The sequence below is a fragment of the Rhodamnia argentea genome, chromosome 11 (assembly GCF_020921035.1).
Source record: "Rhodamnia argentea isolate NSW1041297 chromosome 11, ASM2092103v1, whole genome shotgun sequence".
NCBI classification, from domain to species: Eukaryota; Viridiplantae; Streptophyta; class Magnoliopsida; order Myrtales; family Myrtaceae; genus Rhodamnia; species Rhodamnia argentea.
This window is the reverse complement of record NC_063160.1, coordinates 7,289,420-7,302,140: the sequence shown is the minus strand read 5'-3', so window position 1 is coordinate 7,302,140 and position 12,721 is coordinate 7,289,420. Positions and strand designations below refer to the sequence as shown.

Here is a 12,721-nt window from a genome sequence, read left to right as displayed (position 1 = left end):
TAACCCACTAGATTTCCCATTTTGTTTAGTGTCCTTAACACGGCCTCATCTTTTCTTTTATAAAGTGGATGTCAACACATATGGAATACTTCACCCAAAAATTAGGTAGATGGGACCCTAATCTTGTATTAGGTACTTGATTAACGATCGATTTCGTGAGACTCATGTGGGCGAGCTGAGCTAAGTTTTTTAGGCCCAGTTAGTTGGGGGGTTGGGCGTAGGCAAGTCCCTTGAGGCCCAGCCCGACCTGGACCATATAGTATTTAAAAGAGATTATGAAACATGTTTTACTTGTTATGAAGCGAGTAACAGAAGCCCGATATTCTTCACCTAAAGGGTTCGCCAAGAGGAAGTTCAAAATCTAACCCTATTAATATACATTAGTCGGTCCATATGTCGACCCGATTCTTCTTCTATGAAATTTCGAGTTTTCCTTGGTCCAACTGAATATATTAACAAGCTATACACCATACCATTGCTCCGATTAGGATTTTTCTAACACAATCCACATGTGCATCCTAATAATTTTCCCCTTATGTCCGAGCTTAGTATTAAGTCTATTCTCCCTTAATCTAGGTATCCTTTTGCATCAAGATATGAAGTAGGCCAACATGGTTATACCACAACGTCCATCAACATGCCCAAATTCATCAACCAAACACCGGATCAAATTTGAAAACCCCACCGATGGACTATCGGCTTTGATACCAATTTTTTAGGGAGCGAGTATCAGAAGCCCGATACCCTTCACCTTGAGAGATAATCAAAAGAGAGCCCAAAGTCTTACCCTGTTAATATATCCAATTGGATCCATCTTCACTTAAAAATTTAAACCAATGAGTTATTGGCCAACTAATGTATATTGATTGCTCTACACCACACCATTCTCCAATATGAGATTTCTTTAATACAATTCAAACGTGCATCTTAACATATTAGTAATCCTACCTTGATATGTGAATTCATGACTCTTAATTGTAGAAAAAAAATATTAAACTTACATATCCAATAATAAAGGCAAAAGGATACTAGAAGTATCAAAAGCTTTGTATGGCGCTCATTTTAATATCAAAAAATTTATCCGAATCACTTAAGTGCCAATTTTTTAGAAAACAATTTTTTCAGTGCCAACTCCGATTAGTTTCGTTGAAAATTCGACATGGCCTTTATATATATCTTAAGTTGACATAGGTAGCAAGAGGTCTAGTCAGCAACGTAAGCTAAAATAAATAAAATAAATCTAATTAGATAAAAAAAAAAAAAAACTAAAAATTTAAATAAAAAAAAAAACTCACGGATGGCTGTGGCCAAGCCCTCACTTGTGACCGTTGAGAAGGGTCGACGAGGGTTGCCAAGGGTCGCCAAGCTTCAAGAAGGACCGGGTGACCTTCGCCGACCCTTCTGCCGGCACCCACCGGTGCGAGCTTGGCCATGCAAGGTTTTTTTTTTTCTTTGCATGATTTTTTTAATTTTTTTATTTTTTTAATATGTTGAGTTTTTTTTTAAATGCCATGTGGACTTAATTTTAAAAAAAATATATGCTAGACGACCTCGACATGGACTAAATTATCTTTGAAAAGATATGTCATATCATACAAAAATTTTACTTATAAATGCCACGTTATCAATTTAGCTTGCATTTCTCTGATTTGGTACTTATGTGATTGCTTCTTCTTCTTTTCGATTTGGCATTTAAGTGAGCCGGCAAAAACTTTTCGGACTAAAAGAAGCGTTATACACAACTTTTGACACTTCTGATACCCTTCTGCCTAGTAATAACACGAATAACACACACCCCTAATTTTTTTTATGTTATTTCTTCAATAGCTTTTTTTGTCAAAATTTATTTTTTTTTTCCCTGAAAATCAATAGAAATAATAAGAAGAAAGGTGCCCTGATGGGCAAGCCAGGGCAGTTGCCATACCCACAAGTTCGGGCCTAAGCAAGGCCTTAGGAGGTTTGAGGTCAAGCAGGCCCGACCTGAGCTCGCCTAGGCACGTCCAATAAGCAGGTCTTGTCAAAATATATTTTGGGAGCATTTCATTACCTTTTTTTTTTTTGGGTCGGAATATAGGAACTTCTGTTGTCTCTTTGCAAACTAGCTAAATTATGTAGAGCTAGCTCACCAGTTGAAAGCTTTATTTGATGTTCTTTTTTGTTCTTTCTGCTGGTTTTAATCAGTTCTTTAGTTAGGTGGCTTTTAAGTAAATTCGAAAGACAAAACGGCTAACTTTGTAGGGGTCGATTCCGTCGTTCTATGGAGTTAATTTATCTTCCTTTTACATTCCCTTAAATATGGTGTTTAGGAAATTTCATGTTTTCTGTCATTTACGAATAGTTGTTGGAGTGTCAACAAAGTCAGGAAGTTATTGAAGTTGTGATGACTTCGATTGATGGATCGATTGCGGTTGTCCGTGACTATTTGATGGAGGGTTTTGTCGTTCTTGGGTTCTTTTGTTATTTTTGGTAGAATTTTGCATTTGAAATGTTCAAATGGCAAGTGTACAATGATCATTTGAACAGACAGACGCTAATGTGCCAATTTTTTAAAATTGAAATGAAGTTCTACTTATTTAAATTGAAATGAAGGTCTACATAGACACGAGAGATCAATTTCTATCGGTGGAAGTTATTGATGTTTGTGAATATTTGGTTGTTGGTGTGAAAAAAGGCGTTCTGTTTATAAAGGACTTGGTGATGACTGTCTTCACGAACCCAAACCTCACATTCATCATAATTAATTGTAAGCATAAATTCAAGAATGTTGATGCTCTACGTGGGTCTCGACTCGCATCAACTATACGGTCTTGGGAGGAAGCTTAGTGATTCAGATTTATAGCTCAGTTTTTTTAGCAATAATCAACGAGCAATTTATTTTCATTTGTCTGGTGAAAAATAAATGCTTTGTAAAATCATTTTGCTCAAAACGATTGCTTATATTGTTTACAAAAATAAACGAATAAACATAATTTCTTCGTCCACTAATATGTTTAGACATAAATGTTCACCGGTAATAGTTATTGAATTTTGCAGAGTTAACAAATGATATGTCAGAATTGGGTGTGTTCACTTTCCCAAAAAAAAATAATAATAATAATAATGAAAAAGCCAACCAGGCTTTACTAGCTTACCTTTTTTTCCGAAACAAATCATTTTTATAAAGTGACAGAATTAGAAGGATAACAATTATCACTGTCTAAATATAACGAATCCCAAAAGGGTTAAGGAGGCTTAAAAAGCCAATTAGTAAGGAGGGATCCTATTCTATGGGTTTTTGCAATCCAATCGGCACAATGATCTGCTTCTCACAGACAACAGGTGCTGCCCCCAAAAATACATGTAAACTAGAGAGCTGAGCCGTAAAGATGATACTAACATTTGCACCCTTTAACGGACAATGTATGGAAATAGCGCGGTCCAGTCCATGGCTAAGGATCGTGTCTTTAGACGATCACAAATCTGATTGACACCCACCAATGATATGCACAAAAAGTAGCTCAAATTAAGTAAACCAAGTTTCAGAACCTTCGACGAGCAAATTGAAAGAATTCATTCGGAATAACACATCAACCCAACAATGGAGAACTCATAAAAATGCTCCAACCTAAACAGAACATTATCAAACACTTCAGAATCATGAATACCTTCTCACAAACCAAACCGTGCACAAGTTATACATGGAACATGGCACCAACACGCCAGTCTTTCCCACGAAAAATTTCCAATTACGCCACCATCAATGTGGTTACTCACAACACACACCACCGTGAAGATTGTGAAGGATGTAAAATCACTGTAGACATCTGTAAAAACTGCATGATCGAATTAGCTAACTGGAGTCCAAAGGAGTAACAAAAGCTCGAACAGTGTATAGGCTATGATATGCCATGTCGACTAGCGTTAGAACCCTTTATAACTACATAGGCTTTTGCACAGGTAGAGCTGTCTAAAAATCTGTTAAAGCAAAGTACAACAAAAGCAGTTTTCCGGCTTATGGAACAAGAAATGCATCCCAAAAAGGGGAATCAGTAACTCATGAGAGATGACCCACTAGAACGCACATCAGAAGCGTCCAAAACCCTTTGCCTTGGAGAAGACAAAGTACTAGCAGCGGCATCAACTTCCGGGTTGATTATGCTTTTCCTTTTCTGAGTATCTGAGCTTGTTCTTTCTTCGGGAACCTCGGCAATGGGACTCAGCAACTCTGCTTCTTTCTGGTGTAGCGACATCATGGCTTGAGCTTCTGCGACAACGGATGCATCATCATCTGCTGCATAAAGTATCTTCTTTATTGCTCCCACAATCTGCCAAAGTAAGAAATAACTATATAATCAGCATTTGGACAACAAAGGAGATGAACAAAACAAGTATTCCTGAAACAAATGGTTGATAGAAACAGTACAGGTAGGTCCTCTATTTCAGGAGACTGGCACAAGATCTCGATATCTCTGAGTTTTGAAAAGTAAAAATCTCTCTCCTTCTCAAGACTATCCACCGATAGCTTCAACTCTGTTATCTGCAGCATAATTTTCATAATCATTGCCAGAAATTAACCAAATTGCTCAACAACTTCTAACTTGAAGTACCTGTTGATCATATGCTGAACTTGCAAAAGGAACAGCTCTGGAGGTCTTGGCTGACTGATTAGTCAAGCTTGCAGAAGGATCAACATGACGACGGGCATTATTGTTGGACTGAACTCTGGGAGCAGGTCCTGAACCCTTGGAAGGTTGTGACTGTGTGCTTTTCTTGGTGGCTTCTTTACCCCCCTTGGAAGCCTCTCTCCTTTCCAGTGGATTATAGCTGCAAGGGATTTCGAAATACAACATCAAAAGCTAGTATTTGCAGAAGTCTTATCATACAATGCCTCATATAGTTGACCTCCAGAAGCAGAAGATCTTACAAAATGAACAGTATGAATGTAAGTTTTTATGCGTTAAGAAAATCAAGTAAGCATATTATAAAAGATACATAATCTCATCATTAAGTAAGACAAGCATGGCCATAGAACAAACACAAGATGTAACAATTACTGTCGACATTCTGAAAGTCATAAGATCCTTTCTAATTGTGAAAATTGTAAAATTTAGCAGCAATTATCTTATATCGCTCTAAAGTTATCAGCCAAATTATCATCAGAATTGGACATTTGATCAAATCGCACAATCGCGAGCCCTTGGTTGAAGACATTGTTTCAGACTCATTTAGCTTTTGACCACTTGCTGTCTTCTCCTTATACGAATGAGCTACAAGATCCCCACCAATGGAATCCAAATTCTCACTTAAAGAATGACCACAGTATTACTTAACCTGGAAATAGATAGCTAAGATAACAACTAGAATCAAAGGGAGAACCAGAGGGATCCACCCCTATCAAAAGCAAGGCAACTACCCGGAGCATGAAGAGCCAAAGACAAATCTACATCTATGAACTATATAGCAGCACCAACTCTTGCAATTAGACAGCTTATTCAAACTTACTTCTGAATACCTCCTCCATTCACGGAATCGCAGTACCGCTTCATCCATTGCATGAACTCCAAATTGTCAAGCGGCCTACCTTTCACGAGCTTGCTCACTTCCATATGCTAAACAACACCGAACCGTACCAACTCAAATTCCAGCAAAGAAAGCATCATCACTAATAAAAGCACGCCTTTCTTCCAACACACGCAGTGCAAAGCCCATTTCGATTTTCGAGAACAGACCTTCGTGATTTTGAGCTTGTTGAAGACGTCCTGAAGAACCTTGTAGTTCTGTATCATCTCGTACTCGCTCTTGGCGTCGAAATTGACCTTGTGCATCGGCACCATCCCGGGATGAACCGCGTCCATAAGCTGGCACTGGACAGCGCCGGAACACGCCTGCGAGGAGGAAAAAAAAGGGGAGATGAGATCGAAGCGCTCGTTCGAGGCATCATCATCCAGCTCGAGGCCTAGGGTTTCGAAACGGAAAACCTCTTCGACTTTGGAGAGATTGAGATGGAGGGTCGAGTTGATCCAAGCGAGGATCTCGGATCTCCCGACGAAGTAAGCCGAGTCCATCATCCCGATGTTCGTCGCCATTTCTGGATTCTCCTTCGTCTTCTTCCTCCTGTTCGCGCAGAGAGAGAGAGTGGGGGGGAGCGGGACTTTGAAGAATTCAAAAAATGAGACGAGAGAAGGGGCGTCAGAGTCCGACTGAAACGGCGTGTCGGATCGAGGAGTATATGAACATGATGGAGGCGGCCCATCGTATTAGGCCCACGAAAAAAAAGGGTTAGACAAGGGCCGGTGGGTCCCACTACGCAATCTTAAATTTCACTGCTGGAAAAAAGTGGGGAACTAAAAAAACCCTGCAGTGAAAACAAATTTTTAAAAACAAAGTCGGGGGCCCCACCAGCCAAAACAAAGATAAAGGCAAAGATGTTGTCCGAGGATTTCCGGAAACTTCGACATAATCCTTCAAAATCGGTTAAAACGGAACAGTTATCATGTTGATACTAGTTTTGACATTATTTGATTTACGTTATGAAATAGCCTAATTTGACACTTAATTTATTTGATACATTAATAATTTGATTATGTCAGTTATGAATAAAATATAGTGATTTTACATGCAACGATGTCATCTTATTTTATATGATTCGCACAATACATTAGCATCATATATATACCACCATTTATGTATGAATGGCTTGAATCGGTCAAGAATTCGGCATATCACTTGGTTGCTCACTTTTTTTCTTGACCCATTGCATTCAATCGAAATCTCACATTTATGACATTTAAATCCAGCCAAATCATACAAACAAGTGTTGTGAAAATGAAAGCTAACGAACCAAATTGAAATCTAAAAATCGTGCCAAATCGAATTCTATCATGGACTATTGGTTTTATCTCTTAAAGTGAAGTGAGCCATCAGTCAATCGCAATCGAGAAATGTGGTGAAGCATCGGTATTCTTCCTTTCTTTTAGACTGAAAAATGCCCAAGTGTCATGAATCACACAATACAAGCACGAACATTCAAAGGGTCAGCATATACAGCTGACAAACAATGAAACATATAAGTTCTAAAGACATCCAAAACAACCAGAATAATTCAACCCGCCTACTTTATTTTCCTTCATTTTCATTACTTCACCGATCGTGATCTTACCGTAGTTATTCAAAAGGAATAACAAAATCAAGCAAATGAAGTGTCCACAAAACCTTATAATATGAAATATACAAGGAGAAAAGAGAGCTAATGTAATAGAGTCGTGACTATAGTCCCAGGATGAAATGTGAGAAACATAACAAAAGATTAGGTTAACGTGACATAAACTTTACAATTCTTTATTTATACATTTCTGGCCGATTCTTACGGATCCATCACTCACATTAAAGTTGGACCAAAAAATAAATTTTGGGACGAACCCTTGGGCCAGGCCTAGAATTCTCGGAAATTCCGTGATGGACCACATACACACCACAGCGGCAGACCAAACCCACCTAATGTAATTGTCGTTCTTCTTAAGTATAGTTTAAAATTTTGCAGATTTACCCAATGTCCAACAAATACAATGTTTAATCCCCAACAAATAAAGCAACGAGATGGCGACTTGTCACGAAACCAACATATAAGGGTACATAAAGTAGTATTTTTTTTCTCGAAAATAATTTCTTTTCAGAAATAGTTTTTCCTATCTCTATTTCCCGTCGAGTTTTTGAGCGAGAAGAACGTGTTTGGTAATCGTACAAAATTTCTTTTCTCGGAATAGAAAAAAAAACACAGAAATGCATTTGGTACGACCCTTACAAAAATATATCGGTGGTTAGGGCGACCCGCGACTAGTGGCGATGGTGATGACCGTCGGCCGGCGGCTATCGTGAAGATCGGCGGCCAAGGGGGCAGTGGACTTGTGGTTGTAAATGTGAGCATTAAGTTACACTAAGCTAGTTTTTCTAGAATGACATTTTTTCTCTTTTTGTTCCCAAGCACAAAATTTTTTTTTCTTCTGTTCTAAATTTATTCCCTAAACACTGATCTATTTCCGGGAAAAAAAAAAATCAAGTGACGTACACAAATGGATTTCTATCATGGGGAACAAAAGAACAGAAAAACAGAGAATGAGAAACGTTACCAAACGAGCCATAAAATTCGAGCCTAGCTTCCAATGGTTAAGAAATAAAATTGGCATGGATTGGGCCCTGATTAGTGAAAAAGAAAGACTTGATTAGGGGTCCCACAATGAAAGAGAAATCTCTATCTAACTCTCTATTTCATGATCCAACCACAAACAAATTTGACAAATTTGTCACGTCAATCATAGATACATCGCTCTCTACAACACTTTCACCTGTTCATTCATACCAAGTGACCACCATAATGGCGCATGGACGTTGACGAAGATGGGATCTTCTCGAGAACGTGTAGGGCCTCCTTCATCGAGGGTCTCTTTTGGGGCACCGGGGATGCGCAGCCGAGCCCCAGCCTGAAGCAAGCCAGCAGGGCGTCCTCCTTGCCCTCCAGCTCGCCCCGGATCGCCGCGTCGGCCATCCTCACGGCCCGGCCCTGGTCGTCCACCACGACCCCGTTGGCCTGGCCGAGCTCGTCCACCGCCACCACCTTCCCCGACAGCAGCTCGAGCAGCACGACCCCGAACGCGAACACGTCCCACTTCGGGCTCGGCTTGAGGCTCCTCAGCGACTCGGGCGCGTGGTAGGGTGAGATCCCGCCGATCGAGCTCGGGCTGGGGCTGGGGCTGCGGCCAGGCCCCGGGCCGAGGTCCTGGAAGCTGTCGCGTGAGGCGGTGGACCGCTTGCTCCCGAAGTTCCTGGCGGAGCCGCCGGCCTTGTAGCTCGTGTCGCCGGTGACGAGGCGCTCGAGGCCGAAATCGCCTATCTTGGGCTCCATGTCGCCGCCGAGCAGGATGTTGCTGGGCTTCAGGTTCCCGTGCACGTGCTTCTTCTCGTGCAGGTACGCGAGCCCTCGGGCCACTCCCTTCGCGATCCTGAGCCGGGCCTCCCACGGCAAATGGCAAGGAGATGATCCCACTTTCCCTACGATCACAATTTACAGTAAAGTACATAAAAATTCAGGACTTGAAGATATTAAAAATTTTCGACAAAAAAAAAAAAAAAAGAGTAGATATTAAAAACTAGAAAAAAAATCTATTTTCTCATGTAAGCGATGACGTGTCCCGTGGATTGCGAGAGTAAAGCGTGCTCGCTCACGAGTCACTTTCGGTCTTTGGGGGCTAACGAATGCAACCCGACTTGCAGACCCGGTTGACCTCCCCGTCTCATTAAAAACAGAGGTTCAGTTACACCTACTCCACGGCCACTGCCAGATTCCCCCGGCGCACGATACCAGGTCCCCTTAACCCCATGCTAAAGTACGCCGACGGTCAAGCCGGTCGGTTTCCAATTTTTCTGTTGCCATGCAAATTATTCCGAAAATCAACTTTGGAAAAAAAAAAAAAAGTTCCCAGTGCTGGACGTGAATCGTTTTTTTTGGTCGGACGAAAATAAATTTTGTAAATAAGGCTTGGTAATGTCGAAAATTACTTACTGTAACGGGCATTGGCGAGGCTGCCATTGGGGACGAAATCGTAGATGATGAGCTTCTCGTCGACCCCCCAGTAGAACCCGCGGACCCGGACCAGGTTCGGGTGGACCAGCTTGGCCACGGCTCGGACCTGGGCCTCGAAGTCCTTGAACCGCTCCGCGCCGCTCTCCCCTATCCGCCGGACCGCCAGCGTCGTCCCGTCCTCCAGCACTGCCTTGTACATTATGCTCGACCCCGTCGCCCCTAATATGTACGCGGACGCCTTCAGCAATGTCTCCAGCTCGAGCGCCGCCACCTTGTCCCCTCCGCCGCCGCCGCCGCGGTTATCGATGGTCACGAGCATCCCTTCCTTGTAGGGCTCCTGCTTCTCGAGCCGCTGAGTGTTGTCGTAGCTCTTCGCGTCGTCGTTGTCGTCGGTGTCGGAGGCAGTGGTCTCGGAGCTCTCTCCGTCGTTGTCGCCTCGCTTCCGCAAGCATGACCATCGCGTGAACCCACGCGACTCCGAGGAGGTGGACGACCATGTATCCGCTGCCGCACTGGGTTCGTTCTTGGCCGGTGCCGTGTCGAGACTCTTCTTCCTTTTCTTGATCCGGCAAACGCACACGAAAATCGCTGCCACCATCGCAATGCCCGCAATGTCACCGACCACAATGACAACTATGGTCACCGGCCGAAGCCCCGTTTGTCTCTTGGACTTGCTCGCCGTCGCGTTCGTCGTCTCAGGGGTCGAGCCGATCGTCTTCGGGAAAGCCGCGAACGCAGGAGGCGAGGTCGGAGCGGACACGTTTGGCGGCGAGAATGACGGGGAAGAAGGGATCGGGCAAGGGTTCCTTGTCTGAATCCCACAGAGGTCCGGGTTCCCGCTGAACGACGCCTCGTCCTGGTTCATCCACACAACAGACTCCGGAATCTCGCCGGCGAGTTCGTTGTAGGAGAAGTCAAGGGTGGCGTTGGCCGGGATCCTCCCACCGAAGCCCGCAGGGATCTCCCCAGAGAGCCGGTTGTGGGACACGTTCAGGTATTGGAGGCCCTCGCCCCCTAAATTCTCCGGCAGCGACCCGTTGATCAGGTTTGACGATAGATCGAGGACCTCCACATGGTCAAACCCGCCAGGGAGGTTCCCCGTGAGGTAATTGTTCTCGAGCGACACTACAGTCAGGTTAGTGAGCGCAGTGAGGTTGGCCGGCAGGCTTCCCGTCAAAGCGTTGTAGGAGAGGTTGAGGAGCTGGAGGTTCCCGAGCAAACCGATGGCGGCGGGGATGGGGCCCTCGACCCGGTTGTCGGAGAGATCCAGGACGCGGAGCTCGGCGGCATCGAACAAAGTGTCGGGGAGCGTGGCGTTGAGGGAGTTGTTGGAAAGATCGAGGGTCCGCAGGTACTTGAGCATGCCCATGTCGGAGGGGATCGAGCCGGTGAGCCGCGAGCCCCGGAGGGAGAGGCCGACGACGCGGGAGGAGGCGGCGGTGTCGTTACCGGTGGCGGTGCCGCACGTGACGCCGGGCCACGAGCATGGCGTATCGTCGCCGTAGCTCCAGCCGTCGAGCGCCCTGAGCGGGTCGCTGGTGACGGAGTACTTGAAGGAGAGCAGAAGCACTCCGTCCATGCTGAGGCCCCGCGCGCGCGGCGCGAGCCCACCGGCGAGCGCTAGCGCGAGAACAAGAATCGTCCAACACGATGATGAACCGGTCTTCCCCTTCCTCATGATGATGACCGTCCAGTCCTCTGGCAAACATGCCCCATCGCTCGTCAAAAAGAGCGAGAAACAGAGAGAGAAAGCCGAGATACTTATGACGGTACGTCAACAGAAGAAGCCATGTGAAGTGGGTTTTTCTGGCTAATTAAGATGGAAATGAATACTGGGTCAGAAACCACACAGCTCACCAAACCAAACTCTCTCTCTCTTCCCTCTCTCTCTAGCAAAGATGGAATTAAATATTCAGAGGTGAAGAAGGGAATGAAGTAAAGAAATGCTTGGGGAAGATGGGAAATGATCAATGCACTCACCGCAAGAAATGCTTCGCATCGAGCTCGCTCGCACTTAAGAAGCAGATTTACAGAGAGAAACAGAGAGAAACAGAGGAATAGCATCTTAGGGAAAGGACATGGAGATAGGGTTAAGGTAGCGTGGCAGGTCCTTCGCAATTTAGATTTTGACTTTATAAATTGCCCATTAATTCAGATTTATTAATCAACTTAAAACCAGTTCACTGGGCCGGTGCCCATTTTGCAGTAACATGCAGCGCCTGCACCACCAAGATTTGGGAAATCCATTTCAAGTACCTGAATTCTGCTTGGTGTGATCTGGTCCTGTCGTTGGAAAGTGCTCTTGCCAGTTAATTTGAAGGGGGAAACTTTTTTTTTTATTGATTTGATTAGATTAGATTCCAGTTGATCTACCTGAGCTATAAAGAAAGAGGGGTTCAGAAACATTCGAGCGCTGTCTTGGCATGTTGGTCATGTTCAAGAAAATTGAGGAACCATGCATGAGGATGTTCTTCTCTTGTGGCAGAATTATTACGAGGGGGGGTCCCAATTTCCCAAGGGATTTTTCAAATCTAATTCTCCTTTTTTTAAAAAAAATTTGGATCCGCAAAATCCAATTTAATTTGAAAGCATATTGTTCGGCGATTAATGAAAATAGTCTTGTTGTCGAGTGCCTTCGGGACACATGCCAGACATGTTTGTTAATATTCGATCTGGAAATTTTTAATAAATTGGAAAATGTAATATCTGCTTTTATCTAATTACAAGAATGGTGATATTCTGTAAATTATTTGCAATTGGAATGGTGGATGAGACAGAGGAGTTCGCTGAAAATTGCTTGCGCGTGCCAAGATTTTTCCTAATAAAAGGATAAGACGGTCAGGCGTCTTCTTCAATATCATTTAATACATTTTTGCTTATGTCTAATATTAAATGATAACGCGAAAAAAAAAAGAATTTTTGTATTTGCTCGCGATGAAAATGACGGAACCCATCTAACTTATTCGTTAAACAGTCATCCGACGTTCTTATGAATTATTTCTTCACACTATTCATGAAAATAACTTTCTCGATGCAAAAACAAAAAAAAAAAAAATGGAGCTTAGGCATACCATACAAGCAAAAATATGAACCGCGTCTACACTAAATATCTTCTCGAGTAAAGTGATTTTTATATGTTAAACTAGTAACCTTCCCATGCTTCAC

General features: G+C 43.3%; 2 protein-coding genes across 2 annotated transcripts; both read right to left on the bottom strand.

Moving 5' to 3' along the window:
* Nucleotides 1-3,849: 3,849 nt before the first annotated feature.
* LOC115742163 (microtubule-associated protein RP/EB family member 1C) lies at nt 3,850-6,189 on the bottom strand. Its single transcript, XM_030676285.2, has 6 exons — nt 5,958-6,189; nt 5,709-5,864; nt 5,482-5,588; nt 4,587-4,803; nt 4,403-4,516; nt 3,850-4,304 (listed from the first exon to the last, which is right to left on the bottom strand). Exons 1-6 carry the CDS (start codon nt 6,063-6,065, stop codon nt 4,026-4,028), a joined length of 981 nt encoding a protein of 326 aa, XP_030532145.1. The 5' UTR covers nt 6,066-6,189; the 3' UTR covers nt 3,850-4,025.
* Nucleotides 6,190-8,213: 2,024 nt separating this feature from the next.
* Nucleotides 8,214-11,599, bottom strand: LOC115742145 (probable LRR receptor-like serine/threonine-protein kinase At4g37250). The gene is given in 3 exon segments (XM_030676265.2): nt 8,214-9,024; nt 9,536-11,186; nt 11,188-11,599. Coding segments are annotated over 3 exon segments (2,424 nt in total). The 5' UTR covers nt 11,266-11,599; the 3' UTR covers nt 8,214-8,329.
* Nucleotides 11,600-12,721: the final 1,122 nt, after the last annotated feature.

Bases quoted from the DNA above. Each gene is read 5' to 3' on its own strand.
- LOC115742163 (XM_030676285.2), bottom strand. From the start codon at position 6,065: ATGGCGACGAACATCGGGATGATGGACTCGGCTTACTTCGTCGGGAGA. The intron at 5,589-5,708 runs GTCTGTTCTCGA...GGTGTTGTTTAG, and splicing joins ACAAGCTCAAAATCACGAAG to CATATGGAAGTGAGCAAGCT. The intron at 4,305-4,402 runs GTACTGTTTCTA...TTACTTTGGCAG, and splicing joins CTGAAATAGAGGACCTACCT to ATTGTGGGAGCAATAAAGAA.